Below are 12,957 nucleotides of genomic sequence, written 5' to 3'. Positions count from 1 at the left end.
TGAGTGTCTCTAAGTAGATGCCTAGAGCGCTCTGCCTGGCACACAGTAGCTGCTCATTAAATATTTGCTAAATAATAGGCTGATAAAGATGCCGAGGCCACATCCCGGGTGCAAGGGATTGCTGTGGTCCATAACTAATGTCTGCCGGGGCCTCCTGAGTGCTGAGTCACCAGCCATTTGGGGACAAGAGCATTCTGATGTCCCATCCCAATCATGACTGGGAGGATGGCCTGTGGCCCAAGGGTGAAGGAAGGAGATGTGGGCTTCTAAACAAGAAGGCAGTCCCCTGCTGAGGGTTCAGGGATTTGGGAGCGCAAGAAAAGGCCGAGGACACCCCGGGGTCCCCTTGGACCTGTGAGCTTGGGCAGGTGGTCAAAGGAGGCCAAAGTGGGAGATGGCGGTGGGAGCGGCTCGTTGTCCTTGACCAGCTCCTCTGCCTTCTGCCGCAGCCTGGACGCTTCCATCTGGGACTCTTCCAGAAGTTCCCCTGGAAAGAATGGGGAAAGGAGGAGCGAGAGGAATTACTCAGCTCTGTGCGCAGGTTCTCCCCACCCCATGCCACTGAGCCTGCTTTGGTCTGGCTTCTGACACTCTAGGCCCTGGGCTTGACTCCCACCATTGTCTTGTGGGTCAACTGGGACATACATCATTCCAGCCCATAACCAGAAATAGGCTAATAAGGAAGAGGGCCCTGCAATCAGGGAAGAAGGAGTGGAGGGGAATCTAGAACAAACTCCTGGTACCTGGCACCCTCTTGCTGCCTCACTCCCACCACAGCTGGCTGGGACTCCACAGAAAGCCAGGCTCTCTGAAACCCACCATCGGGGCCCAGGGGCCACCCATGGCCTGCATCCGCAGTCAGGGCCAGCCTGAAGGGACGAGACCCTCAATAACACCAACCCCTCTGGGCTTCAGTTTTCCTTCCCCCACAAGTGGAGAAGGGGCAGTTCCACTCCTTGTCCCCAATCTGCCATTCCAAGCAGCAGTCTGCGAGACAAGAAGAGAGAATTGGAAAACTGGGGAACTGAGCTCTCCCCCAAAGCCTAAGACTGGAGAAGGTGGCAGCAAGGAAAAGGAAGAGTTTTAGGAGTTTGGAGGAAAGAGAGACCCCTCTGCACAGGGAAATCAACGAGTGCCTCTCACGGAGGAGAAGGCGGCATCTGAGCCCGTGCTGACGGACAGGGAAGACTCAGTTTTGCGGTGCAGGTGGGGTTGCTCTGGGCAGTGGGGACAGCTGGAGCACAAGCCAGGAGACCAGATCAAGGGCCCTACCCTGGCCTACTCCAGCGGGACTGAACCCCAGTTGCCCTGGTAATGTCGGTTCTCCCCCTCTCTGGTGCTTCCGGAAAACAAGGCCACTGTTTCCATATCCACAAAATGGGCCTTCCAGCTCCCTCTTCCTGGCCCCACACCTCCTTCTCAGTCCCTCAAGGTATTCTGAGTTCTGTCCTCATGGTTCCTGCGTGCTGGGGACTCAGGGCTGGGAACGCTGTCACCATTCTACAGAGGTGCATAAAGACACAGCTGGGGGGCAGGAGCCAACACAGGGCCAGGAAGGACAGAGGGGTGGCGTGGGTGGAGGCACATGCCCAGCTGGAATCCAGGCTACAGGGAGGAGGCTTACGGGCAGAGTGCAGGGTCTGCTTTACCTAACATCTTTATCCCTTGCATTTTTTCCTTTAGTCGGGAATTCTCCTCCACTAGGCGCTCAAAAGCTGTGGACGCCTCTCCTGGAGGCACGCCGCCCCCAGGGTCGTAGATCCGGTAAGGTCCTCTCCCTTCCATGAGGGCGGCTCAGCCCCTGCCGTGGTGCCCGCCTGGCTGTAAGGACAACAGCAGGAAATCAGGGGGCTGGCCACACCACTGAGGTGCCCCAGAAGGCAGGCCCCATAACCCAGAAGAGAACACGGCACTCCTCCGGCCACGGTACTGTAGCACAGGACAGTCACCTTCTTTGATCTAGACGCTCTGCCTCCATTAATGCAACCTAAGAATGGCATCAGTTCATTTCAGCAGCTTATTTCACTGCTGGCTCATGTGGAACAGCGACCAACCGAGAGGTGCAATGTGGATGGAGTACAAGAAAGTGTGAGACTCGGAGTCGAAACACTTGACTTCATGTCCTATTGGTGAGGTCGAGAAGGACAGGGACCCCGCATCACAGCATCCCCAGCACCCGACGCAGCATCAGCTAGGAAATGAGTGTCCAATGAACACCAACTGCACGAGTTAAGTGGCCTAACCATTAACTTGCTGTGCAATCGTGGGCAGTCCCTTTCCCTCTGAGGAGGGGAAATGAAAGTATTACACTGAATCAGTGATATTTCAAGTGAAATGCTTATGCCCTGAGGGATAAGCAAGTCAATACAATCCAAAGTTCCATTTTACAAACGTCATCTTTTTTTAAAAGAAAGAAGAAAAAACCCTGACCGTTATTTAATAAACTAATTGATACCGCCAGCCTCCTCCTTTGGCCTCACACCTTGTATGGTCTGTCCCGTCTGGTTCTAACGAACAGGTGAGTTTTCCACCAAACCATTCTCTGCTTACACAACAAGTGTTTTGCATTAATCTGTTAAATTTCATCTGCTTTCTTTCAGTTGAAACCACTTGGCAAAAGTGATTTCAGAATCCTAGTTTTATGGCTTAGTAGAGAAACTTCTTTCTTGCATTCATTCATTTACTCAACAATTTTTTATTGAGCACCTACTCTGTGTTGGACACGAGTTTGGGTGCTGGGAAGTTATCAGCTAATAAAATGGACGAAAATCCTTCATGGAGCTTACATTCTAGTGGTAGGGGTGATAGACAGACAGACAGACAGACAGAGACAGTCAGACATAGTATTAGGGATGATGAAAATGGATATGGAGCCCTCGCTGGTATGGCTCAATGGATTGAGTGTGGGCCTGTGAAGCAAAAGGTCGCTGGTTCGATTCCCAGTCAGGGCACATGCATGGATTTCAGGCCAGATCCCCAGCAGGAGGAACGTAAGAGGCAACCACACACTGATGTTTCTCTCCCTCTCTCCCACCCTTCCCCTCTGTCTAAAAATAAATAAAATCTTTTAAAAAAATAGAAAATGACTATGTACAAAAATTAAACAGGAAAGACTGAGGCAGGGACTTCAACTGTAAATGGAACTGCTGGGTAAGGCCTCACAGAGAGTTACTTTAGCAAAGACCTGACGGGAGCCCAGGGAACTAGCCACACAGGAAGATAGAGCAGTAAGTGCAAAGGCACGGAGGCCAAAAAACCGACCCAGCCACCAGCACCACAAAGAGCTTCCCCAACACAAAAGAGTTCCACCAGACCACAGAAGGACTTGGGGCCCCCGAAACCTCCCGCCAAAGATCACCACCCCCGGGGCAAAAACTCTTTCAGTCAGGAATCCCCAAGGGCCCTTTGCGCGCCCACACAATGCTCCCTGATAGAAAAAAGTGAAAAAGGACTAATAATAACGGCCACCATTCACAAATCATCTACTTGCCAGGCACTCGCTTTAAACGCTTCAGATCCACCACCTCAGGCCAGCCGCACAACCACCCTAAACGTACACGGCATTGTCTCCGTCCTACAAGGGAGACTCGGTGAGGTTAGGGTTGCGTGGCCAGCAGGTGACGGTGAAGATGCGAATCCCACTCTGCCTAAGAAAGCGGAGTTAACCCCTGCTACCTCATACAGTTCCCCCCACAAGACACAGGCCAGAGGAGTCCAAGCCTAGGGTGACATGGGGCTATTAGGTGCCCTCTAGGCTGGTTCCCCTGCCTTGAAGCACAAGTAATAACAAGGACTTTGTCCAGAGGGTCCACAATACCATGGTCCAGAAAGAAAAACAAAGTTCTGGTGAGCAGGACCGCTCCTCCAAAGACTGACAAACAGAGAGGATGAATACACAGTTGGAAGGCACCCACGCCCTGCTGGGCCCCACAGAGGCAAAGGACAGCTGCTATACCAGCCAACATGAAAGTCACCACTCGGCTGGGGGGGGGGGGACCTTGTTTTTAACTTGAAAGGTCAGTGCTACACAGTAGAAGCAGCAAGCCCTGACCCATTCACTGAATGAACAAACAGCACGGGTAAAGCGCCCCGCACAGCGCCTGGCATACAGCAAGGTATGCGAGATGTTGGCAGATGCAGGGACAGGGAGGGTCCTCGATTAGTGCTCCTCCACCACCCCGCAAACACTCACGGGCTCCTGTAGGATGTGTCTGACTGCTGCAAGCATTTGCGCCTTTGAGAACGTCCGCTTTTCGCAGGTCTGGCACTTGGAAAGTGAGCCGCGGCTGACAGCAGAATGCAGTTTACAGCGGTGGAGACTGAGAGCTAGAAGGGGCTTGTAGCCACCTTTGGTGGTAACTGCAGGCAGGAGTCCTGGTTCCCGCTCACCACTCTATACCCATCCCAAATGGAACGGACCGGTGACATGACATGGTAATTTGGGTATGCTTTTTGCTTCATATTTGGCTTGCCCAATAGACAGTAAACTCCTTGAGAACAGAAGCCAAGTCCATCTGGTCTACCAGGGTATCTCCCAGAATACAGCCTCGATAAATTTCGATTCAGAGCAGAAAGAGACAGGACCAGAAGAGTCCCTAACCTTGCCCCTGCTTCCTGGGAAGCCCCGTGCACACACCCTGGGAGCCTGGCCGTGACCCGCTGACCAGAGGCACTCTGGACAGCCACGCACTTCTGGAGTCAGGGCTGGCAAGGCCCTGTGCCTTCAGAGGTGCCCAGATGTTACCAGGAGACACTGCAGGATGCAGGAAAGTGGAACTGAAATGGCATCTCCACATCCTCCAAACCACACAACACTCAGGCTCTCTCTCTCAGCGCCGGGGAGACGACAGGGAAGGGGGTTCAGGGAGGCAAAAGAGGGGGCAGGTGGTGCTATTCTCCCCAACTCCAGCCTCAGTGGGAGAAGAGCAGGCTGCCGGGCAGTGGGCAGATGGAAAAAAGGTGAAACTGTCTAGTGGGAAAACCCTCCCTGGAGATCAGAGGAGCCACCCAAGCGAGGGTCCGCACTGCTGGAGGAAAGAAAGACAAAGAGAGAGATGGGGAATTTCCACGCCCTGCTGACCTCGTGCCCAGACGGTGGTCAGCAGTTCCAGGCTGACTGCCGGGAAGACGGGAACTGTCCTCCTGGTCAGTGTGGCTGTATGACCTTTCCTGGAGGGAGGGATCATCCCGGGATGACAGGGCTGCACAGGAACTTCCCAGGGCAGTAAGGCGGAGACCACCCCTGGCGTCAGTGTCCAGGGGCTCTCTGGGTGGGGGGCTGTGTTCCCACCCTGCCCTGAGGCTGACATGCTCTGGGTCACAGCCCCCACCCCTTGCCTGGGGCAGTGTGGGAGGGATCTCAGCACCTAGGGTCCTGGGGCAGCTGACTCTGTCTCCTGGTATGAAGGCCACTAGTCAGGGCCAGGGCATGAAGACCAAAGCCCCTGAAAGTCAGGCTGGAGCTGGAACCAGAGGGCCCCTGTTCTCTCCCCAGCCTGCCCACTGCCCGACCCCCTGCGCCTACACCGGGGTCCCACTGCAAAGCAGGAGTGTGAAGACAGAAGAGATTCTGTTGAAACCAGAGGAGCCACCAGCCCCAAAAGAGGAGGGGGTGGTAGTGTCACAGGCAGCTGCTAAGGGAGCAGGGACATGAGCCCAACTTGCAGCCCCCACCCACAAAGAAGAGATTTAGAAGGGTGAGATTCAGAACTAAATTTACATCCCAGCTTCTGCCCTGAAATGCTTCAGCCCTCCTGAGACTGTCATGTGCTGTCACCAGGAGGGGGGCTCCCAGGCCCCCCAAATGACCAGTAACATGTGCAAAATACCTAGTAGTTTCCCAAGCACTGTCTTTTCATCTGATTGTCACACAGCCTTGGGAGGAAGGCAGGACTATTGTCTGCTTGAACAGATGAGGAAACCGAGGCCTGCTGAGGAACTTAATCAGCCCAATCTAACGCTGCTGGGCCCTGGCCAAACCCTGGCGCCAGCCACCCCCTACAGCCCTGGGGGAGCGAAGCTCTCCCTGCCCTGGAGGGGACAGTCCAGGCAGATCTCTAGTACTTCGAGTTGGGAAGTCACAGTGGCCAACGGTCCCCTCCCCCCAGCAGAGGCAAGTGCTTCCAGGGATTGCTGGTGGGTACAGGTGACAGAAAGGTGAAGGACAGAGGTCTCCAGATAGGAAGGCACAGGACAGAAAGTCAGGGGGTCCTAGTGTCTACTCTGCTACCCATGGCCGTGGGCGAGCCTGTCCACTCTCTGCACCTTAGTTCCATCATGTGCACAGGGAGGAGCCTGGCTGCAGACTGCCTGAGACCCAAGCCTTGGGAACCTACAACAAAGCCAAAGAAAGGGGGCCCAGCACACTGGAGATAACGCAGCCTTGGGGTCAGGAAGGAAGGACCCAACAGGGCAGGAGCTAGGGTGGGGCAGGGGAGAGGCACAGGGTCCAACACTGGAGGGGAGCAAGCACGCACCCAAGTGAGGGTCCCCCCCGCCCCCCCCCCGGCCTCGCCTGGGGCCTCACCTGTGCTTGCCTCACCCTAGTCCCAGCTTTGTCTATCCTGCCGTGATACCAGACAAGTCCCTCACCTCTTCTAAGCTGCAGCTGCCTCATCTGCAAAACACGAATAATAGTAGAATCTACCTGGTATCCAAGTAAGGAAATTAAATGAAACAATATGTGTAGAGTTGGAAGGGAGTTCTCACTTCATACCTCCTCTTCATTTGGTTTATTTAACAAGAAATGTATTCATTTTATAGTAAAATTTCAAAAATAATAATAATGTGTGTATAGTACTTAGCTAAGCATCTGGCACATAGTAGGTTCTTAGTACAAGGATGAGGCAGCCCCATAGCTGGGCCCAGCTGATTTAAGGGCCAAGTCTCCCCCACCCCATTTATTCCTTCTTTTAAGAAGTTTTCAGGTTCCTCTACAGGCTCAGCATGCTAGGTTGTGGCATCCACCCAACGTCTGATAACTTCAAATGGCCGTTAGGCAGGGATACTGGTTCGATGTAGGTACGGGGAACCCATGGACCATAGGGCCACGCTCGTGCAAGATTGAGAATCACCTTCCGGAACCTCATTTCCTTCAGCTGTGAATGGAAATGGCCTTCAATCTCCCCAGGGATTAGAGGAAGCGCAGCAGCATGAAAGCAAACCAGAAGCAACAATCTGTTCCCACGCATTTCACAGTCAGAGACTCGTGGACCCAGGCCCACCCATGGAAGGGCAGGTTGTGCCCTCCTGATGACTGTGATCGAAGACACACAACCTACTTTATTTAGAAGGCGTGTCCTCAGGGAGCCCACCCTGGCACCCTTGCCCGTGAGGGCCCAGGGACTTAATGAGCCTTTGCCACCAATTCAGCAATAAAAGGGCTGCCGGCGCGAGCTGGAATGTGAGGAGCTGGGGCTCAGAAATCATGGCATCTGGCCACAGTACCCTAGGGCAAACACTATCCCCTCACCGAGTCTCACTTTCCTAAAAGGAGGGGTTCACTGCAACAGCAGTGATGCAGCGGTGGGGAGACCGGCCACTCTTTTAAGGCCCCTTGTACTTCTCACACTCCAGAACCTGCAATTTATATATTATCACCCCTTTCTACAACCTTATGACCTTGAGAAGTCTACTCTCTGCAACTTCAATTCCTCTTAACACCCAGGTGGACTTCCCTGACCACCTGGGAAAGGGGTGAGCCACCCCTGCCGGCGAAGTGCTGTAAGGGGTGTTGTCGCCTCCCCAAGAGCAGTGAGAAACTCGTGAGTACTGTCTGCAGCCCTTCCCCAGGTCCTCTCCTCCTCCCGTGTCCTTCTTCCTCCCCTTTCCCATTCTCCCCAAACTCATCCACAGAGGGACCCCTACTGCCTCCACTCAGCCTGTAAGACCCAGGCCCCACACCTCCTGTCTGGGGACAGGGAGATGGACCATGGCCATCGGCCAGCTAGAATCGCTGCAAAAGAAGACCAAGGAGCGCCTAACCAAAGCTAGGAGAGGGCCTGACAGGTGTTAAGTGCTCCCCCTGCGCAGTATAATGATGTACATTGCCTCACTTTCCTCCCACTGTAGAGATAAAAGTTATTGCCCCTGTTTGCCAGCAAGGAAACCAGTCCTCTTAGTTAGATAGCATTATATGTATTTTTCAGATGAGAAAGCTGATTCAGAGAGGTTAAGTGACTCGCCTAAAGACACACAGCTGCTTAGTGGAAGAACAAAGAGTGGAGCCTCCATCTGGGGACTTCAATACTGTTGCCCATCCCATGGGCCTGCAGTGCCTGAGAGGCAGGGGACTGAAGCTTGGCAGGACACCAGTCCTGCTGCAGCTGTCCAGAACATGCCCCCAGGCTCCCAGCCCCACCTGTACACGTCTCCAGCCTTGTACACAATCAGGGCCCAGGCTGCCCTTCATCACCAGCCATCACCAGCCATCACCAGGGCTGGAAGGAAGCTCAGGGCAAACTCAGCCCTGTGCCTGTCCAGTCCTTAGGGGAGCCAAGGGACTGAGGCTGATGACCTTTTGTCAGCTTCTCCCCAGGGAGCCTCCTCTGGAGAGCCAGCACTGGCTGTAGTCAGGCGGCTCCCAGTTCTGCTCCCACCAGCCCTTGATCAGCCTGAGTCCCCTAGAATGCGCAGCAAGATGCCTCTCTTCTCCATTAGGGCCCTGAAGAGCTCTCGACCCTGCAGCATTCTCTTGAAGTTGCTCAGCCCTTGTTCTCTCCACTGTTTCTACAGGGAATGGCTGCCAGACCCCTCCCTCTCCATCCACTGCCCTCCACCCTCCCCCTCCTCCACCCTGTCTGTAGCTGGTCCTGACACTGAACACAGCACTCCAAGTGCGGTTTGCCTGACCAAACAGAAACTTTCACCTCCACCCTTTCACATATATTATGTTTCTACTGATCTCACCTAGTAGAAAAACATTAGTGTTTCTTATAGCTGGGCCACCCACAATAAAGCAAACCCCTTCTCGATGATGTCAACAACCTGCTCAGGTGTCTGATTAGCTGAGAACAAAGTACCCTTGTAGAAAGTATGCTTGACGAGGTTTCAATTATCTAAAGGGCCAGAGGCAACTGAGTAATCCTCTAAGAATCTAGAATTCTTTGCATCACTGCACACGGGCTGCAAAGAACTGTCCTATGCTTTGCCACAGCAACAATGTCCTGAATGTCCATCAACAGGGGACTGGCTTAACAAATTATGGGACACTTATTCAATGGAATACTACACACCCATCAAGAAGAATGGGGCGGAATGCTTTGCAACGACCCACTATAAAGATGCCAATAAAATATCAGTAAGGAAAAAAAAAGCAAAGTATGGATTTGTATGTATAACAGAAAATTTTTTAAATAAAACACTCAATTGTGTGTATATAAAATCTCAAGTGTTCATTAAAAAAAGGTCTGGAAAGATACACACCAAACTGTTACTAGTAGACAGCTCTAGAGGAGAAATTGGCATAGGGAACAAGAATCAAAAGAAACTTTTATTTTACCTATAATTTTTAGTTTAGCTCTTTACAAAGGAAATCTACTCCTGTTCTTTTTTTTATTCTCACCTAAGGACATCTTTTTTCATTGCCTTTTAGAGAGAAAGGGAGAGAGAGAAACATCGATCGGTTGCCTCCTATATGTACCCCAACCGGGGATGGACCTGCAACCTGGGCATGTGCCCTGACCGGGAATCAAGCCTGTAGCCTCCCAGGTGTGAAACAATGCTCCAAGCAACCGAGCCGCACCAGCCGTGGCAGTCCTGTTCTATTTTTTAAAAATTAATTTTAGGGTACAGTGGGGACAGTGCAGGGGAGACGAAGAGGGAAGATGACTTTCACTTTTTACTTTATACCTTTTGTATTGATCAAATTTTTTGTTTTGGGGGGTTTTTTCCTCCAATGAACACATGTTATTTTGTAACTTTTCACAGGGAGATTGAAAAATAATTTTTAAAAAATGTGAGTGTCTTGATAAGGTCAGAACAATAGGGCAGGCCTGCTGTTCCGGCACGGACGAGGCTGCAGGGCTGTGGGAGGGTAAGAGCCTCACACTGTGTCTCTGTCTCACTCGGGCAGGCTGTGGTCACAAGCCAGGAGGGAAAGTCCAGGAGCAAGTTTTCTAGTCAAGGGATCTGGTGAGTGTGGAGTTGGCGATGCCAGGGGAGAGTTTCAGCCTGCAACCTGCCAGAAAGGACCTGGCTTCAGGAAGGTCAGGGCTGGCCCTGCGGTGGCAAAGACGGGAACAGGTGCAAAGCTCCCGACACCTGCTGTGCTGGAGAAGAAGCTGGATTGAGACAGGTGCAGAGGTTGGTTCAAGGCCAAACAGTTCCCAAGGGACACAGCAGAACCATCGCCAGTCCCCACCCTATGCTCCCCATGGCCAACAGCCCTCAAAGGAGCGCTAAGAAGACACCCAGAGCACTCCCAGCCCACTTTCCTGCTCCCCCATGCACACCTCCTCTCAGCTCCTGGGATCCCCTCTGACTTTTGCCCAACCCTGGGAAAAAGTGGTTGGGGAACTCCGCTGTCCTCCTGTCTTCCAGGTCCCAACATGCCTGGAGCTGGTATGTCCAACAAAAGGTTTGTCCAGCCCTGTAACTGCCCCCGCCGAGAGGGAGGATGACAACTTTTGAGAATTCCTTTATACCAACCAGGATGGAAAAGAGGTTTAATAAGTTTAAATCCTGTCTCTGCTCTCCAACCAGATGACTACTTGGTCAGTGACCACAAGGAAAGTGACCTCACTTTCCTTGCTTCTCCCCCTGGAAACGCGGAGAGGACCAACTAGAAACCAGGTAGCTCTCTGTGGATTTTGAAGCGCTGTCCCAACAGGAGGCTGAAGAGCTAGTGAGGGGATAGCTGGGCAGGGGCGTGACCTCTCAGGTAAAAGCCAAATGCATCTTGTTTTAACAGCAAAAGCTGGAAACTACCTAATGAAAAAGAAAATGAGCAAATATAACAGAGCAATTTCATGCTAGGGAATACTAGCCCTAAAAAATGAATCAACCTTTAGTGACCCAGGGCTAGAAATATCAACATGATGAATCTCACAAATACATGAAAGCAGAACAAGTGAATTTCAGAAGAATATAGACAGTATGATAGCATTTAAGTAACATTTTGAAACATACGAAACAATACTACACATTGCCCAGGGCAATGGTTTCATTGTAAGCATATACTTACAATGAAACCATGGAGCAACGCAAGAGAATAAACTAAACCATAAGCAGGGAGAAGGTTCAGGTGCACAGAAATGTGACCCAGGGCACGCCCAGGGATCGGCACGCCACCCCTGAGTCTGAGAGATCCCTTTCTCTCTTCTAAAAGTCAGCGTCTTGTCCTCAGACCCTCTTCCCGGGGGCGGGAAGGGTGGGTATCGCTTGCAGAGGCCGATGTGGGGGTGTGGAGGGGCCTGGCTCCTCAGCCTTCTGACGATGCTGGCCCCAGTGAAGGCACAGGGCAATGGCCGGCGGAGTGAGTCCTTTCCAATGTGGGTGGAGACCAAACCAAAGGCCCCTGACTCATGGGACAGCCCCCCACGCCATCCCTAAAAATACCACCTCTGGCCTCTGACTATGACTCCTCCGCAACGGGATTCCCACAGCACCCCTCCTCCTGCCCCACCCCCATCGGCCTGGGCCACCCAGTTCAGTTCACAGGCACTCAAGGACACAGCCAACAGCCTCAGACAAGGTCCTTGGAAAGAGAAGAGCTCCCCGAGGGGCAGCCCTCAGACACAGAGCCAGCTGCTTCTCTGACCACTCACCCATTCCTATCTGAAGAGTGACTGTCCTTGGCCAGTCATGTGGAAAACACCAAGAACTTCCTGCAACTTGTCTCCAGGGGTTGGGGAGCTTCTCCCTGCCTCCCTGTGCCTTCTTTCTGGCAAAACTCTCCACAGGACCCCCCACACCCTCCCCCTTCTAAGGCCACGGCAAGGGGGGCAGTGGTGCATCCTCTAGACACAGGGAGGGCAGGCACAGAAAGGCCTGGCCCAGCAGGGAGAGGGTGGGGACTGCCAGAGGCCCGGCTGCCAGCCTGCAGAGTTCTGAGGGCCAGAGGACACTGGAGACATCAGCAGGGCAACCCCTTCATCCTGCAGTGGGCGCGCCAAAGCCAGCCCAGCGAAGAGACCTGCCCGGGGCTGACGAGACAGTAGTGATACAAAGAGGAGGCGACCTGGGTCTTCAGGTGGCCAGTTGTGCCCTCTCTGCCACACCCTGCCACCACCCTGCCTCTCTCCTTTCCTCCCTCCCTCCCCCAAAGTGGTCAGGAGAGCAATGAGGGAACAAAGGAGTGAGAAAGGCAAAGCCCCCTCCCCTTTCCCACAAAAGCAGGCACCTGCAACAACACTGGGGGGCCTCTGCCAGGCAGAGCGCTCCCTGGCTCAAGTAGAAGCTGGAGGATCACCTGCTGGGGTGCTGGGCGCCGCTGAGGGCATTTGGGCCAAATGTCTTCTGAGTCACTCGCACATTAGCTAAGCTTCCACTACCCCAACCAGAGACAGAAAGGTGCCTGAGACAAAGCAAAGGACGACCTAGCCAGAGAAGACCCGGCACAGTCCACAGGTGGCAGAGGGTCACGGCAAGTTACCCTGAAGCATGGGGAAATGGACCACCTCACCTCCCCGGGTTGAAACCCCTTCAATATCCTTATTATCATCAAGGTCAGCAGTGGGTCTGTACTGATGGCGTCAGCCCTGTGCTGAGTGCTGGACCCGCACTGCCTCATTCATTCACACACCACTCTAAGAGGCGGCACTGCAGACACAGAATCCCACGGATGACGAGGCAGAGGCAGTGACCACCCAGGAGTGCCAAACTAGAAGGGGTGTCCAACCTGTGGTCCAACACAAAATCATAAATTTACTTAAACCATTATGAGATGTTTTTTGTAATTACGTGTCGCAATGCATTTAACATGTGGCCTACCACAGCTCTTCCTCCAGTGTGGTGCAG

General features: G+C 53.0%; 1 protein-coding gene across 9 annotated transcripts in view; it reads right to left on the bottom strand.

Annotated features, from left to right (window-relative positions):
- Nucleotides 1-12,957, bottom strand: part of TNIP1 (TNFAIP3 interacting protein 1) — a 45,731-nt gene that overhangs the window by 23,865 nt on the left and 8,909 nt on the right. For 7 of the 9 annotated variants that reach the window (XM_037044869.1, XM_037044871.1, XM_037044868.1 and 4 more), the window contains exons 2-3: nt 1,650-1,821; nt 353-487 (exon numbers count right to left, since the gene is read on the bottom strand). In XM_037044869.1, the coding sequence (XP_036900764.1) occupies nt 353-487; nt 1,650-1,785 (271 nt within the window). In that variant the 5' untranslated portion in view covers nt 1,786-1,821. The remainder of the gene's footprint in view (nt 1-352; nt 488-1,649; nt 1,822-12,957) is intronic. The other 2 variants (XM_037044876.1, XM_037044875.1) reach the window with 1 other exon arrangement.

This window comes from Sturnira hondurensis, unplaced genomic scaffold, assembly GCF_014824575.4.
Source record: "Sturnira hondurensis isolate 20B ecotype Veracruz unplaced genomic scaffold, ASM1482457v3 Scaffold0004152, whole genome shotgun sequence".
NCBI lineage: Eukaryota > Metazoa > Chordata > Mammalia > Chiroptera > Phyllostomidae > Sturnira > Sturnira hondurensis.
Note: the sequence above shows the minus strand (reverse complement) of the source record. Positions and strands in the feature narration are given on the sequence as shown.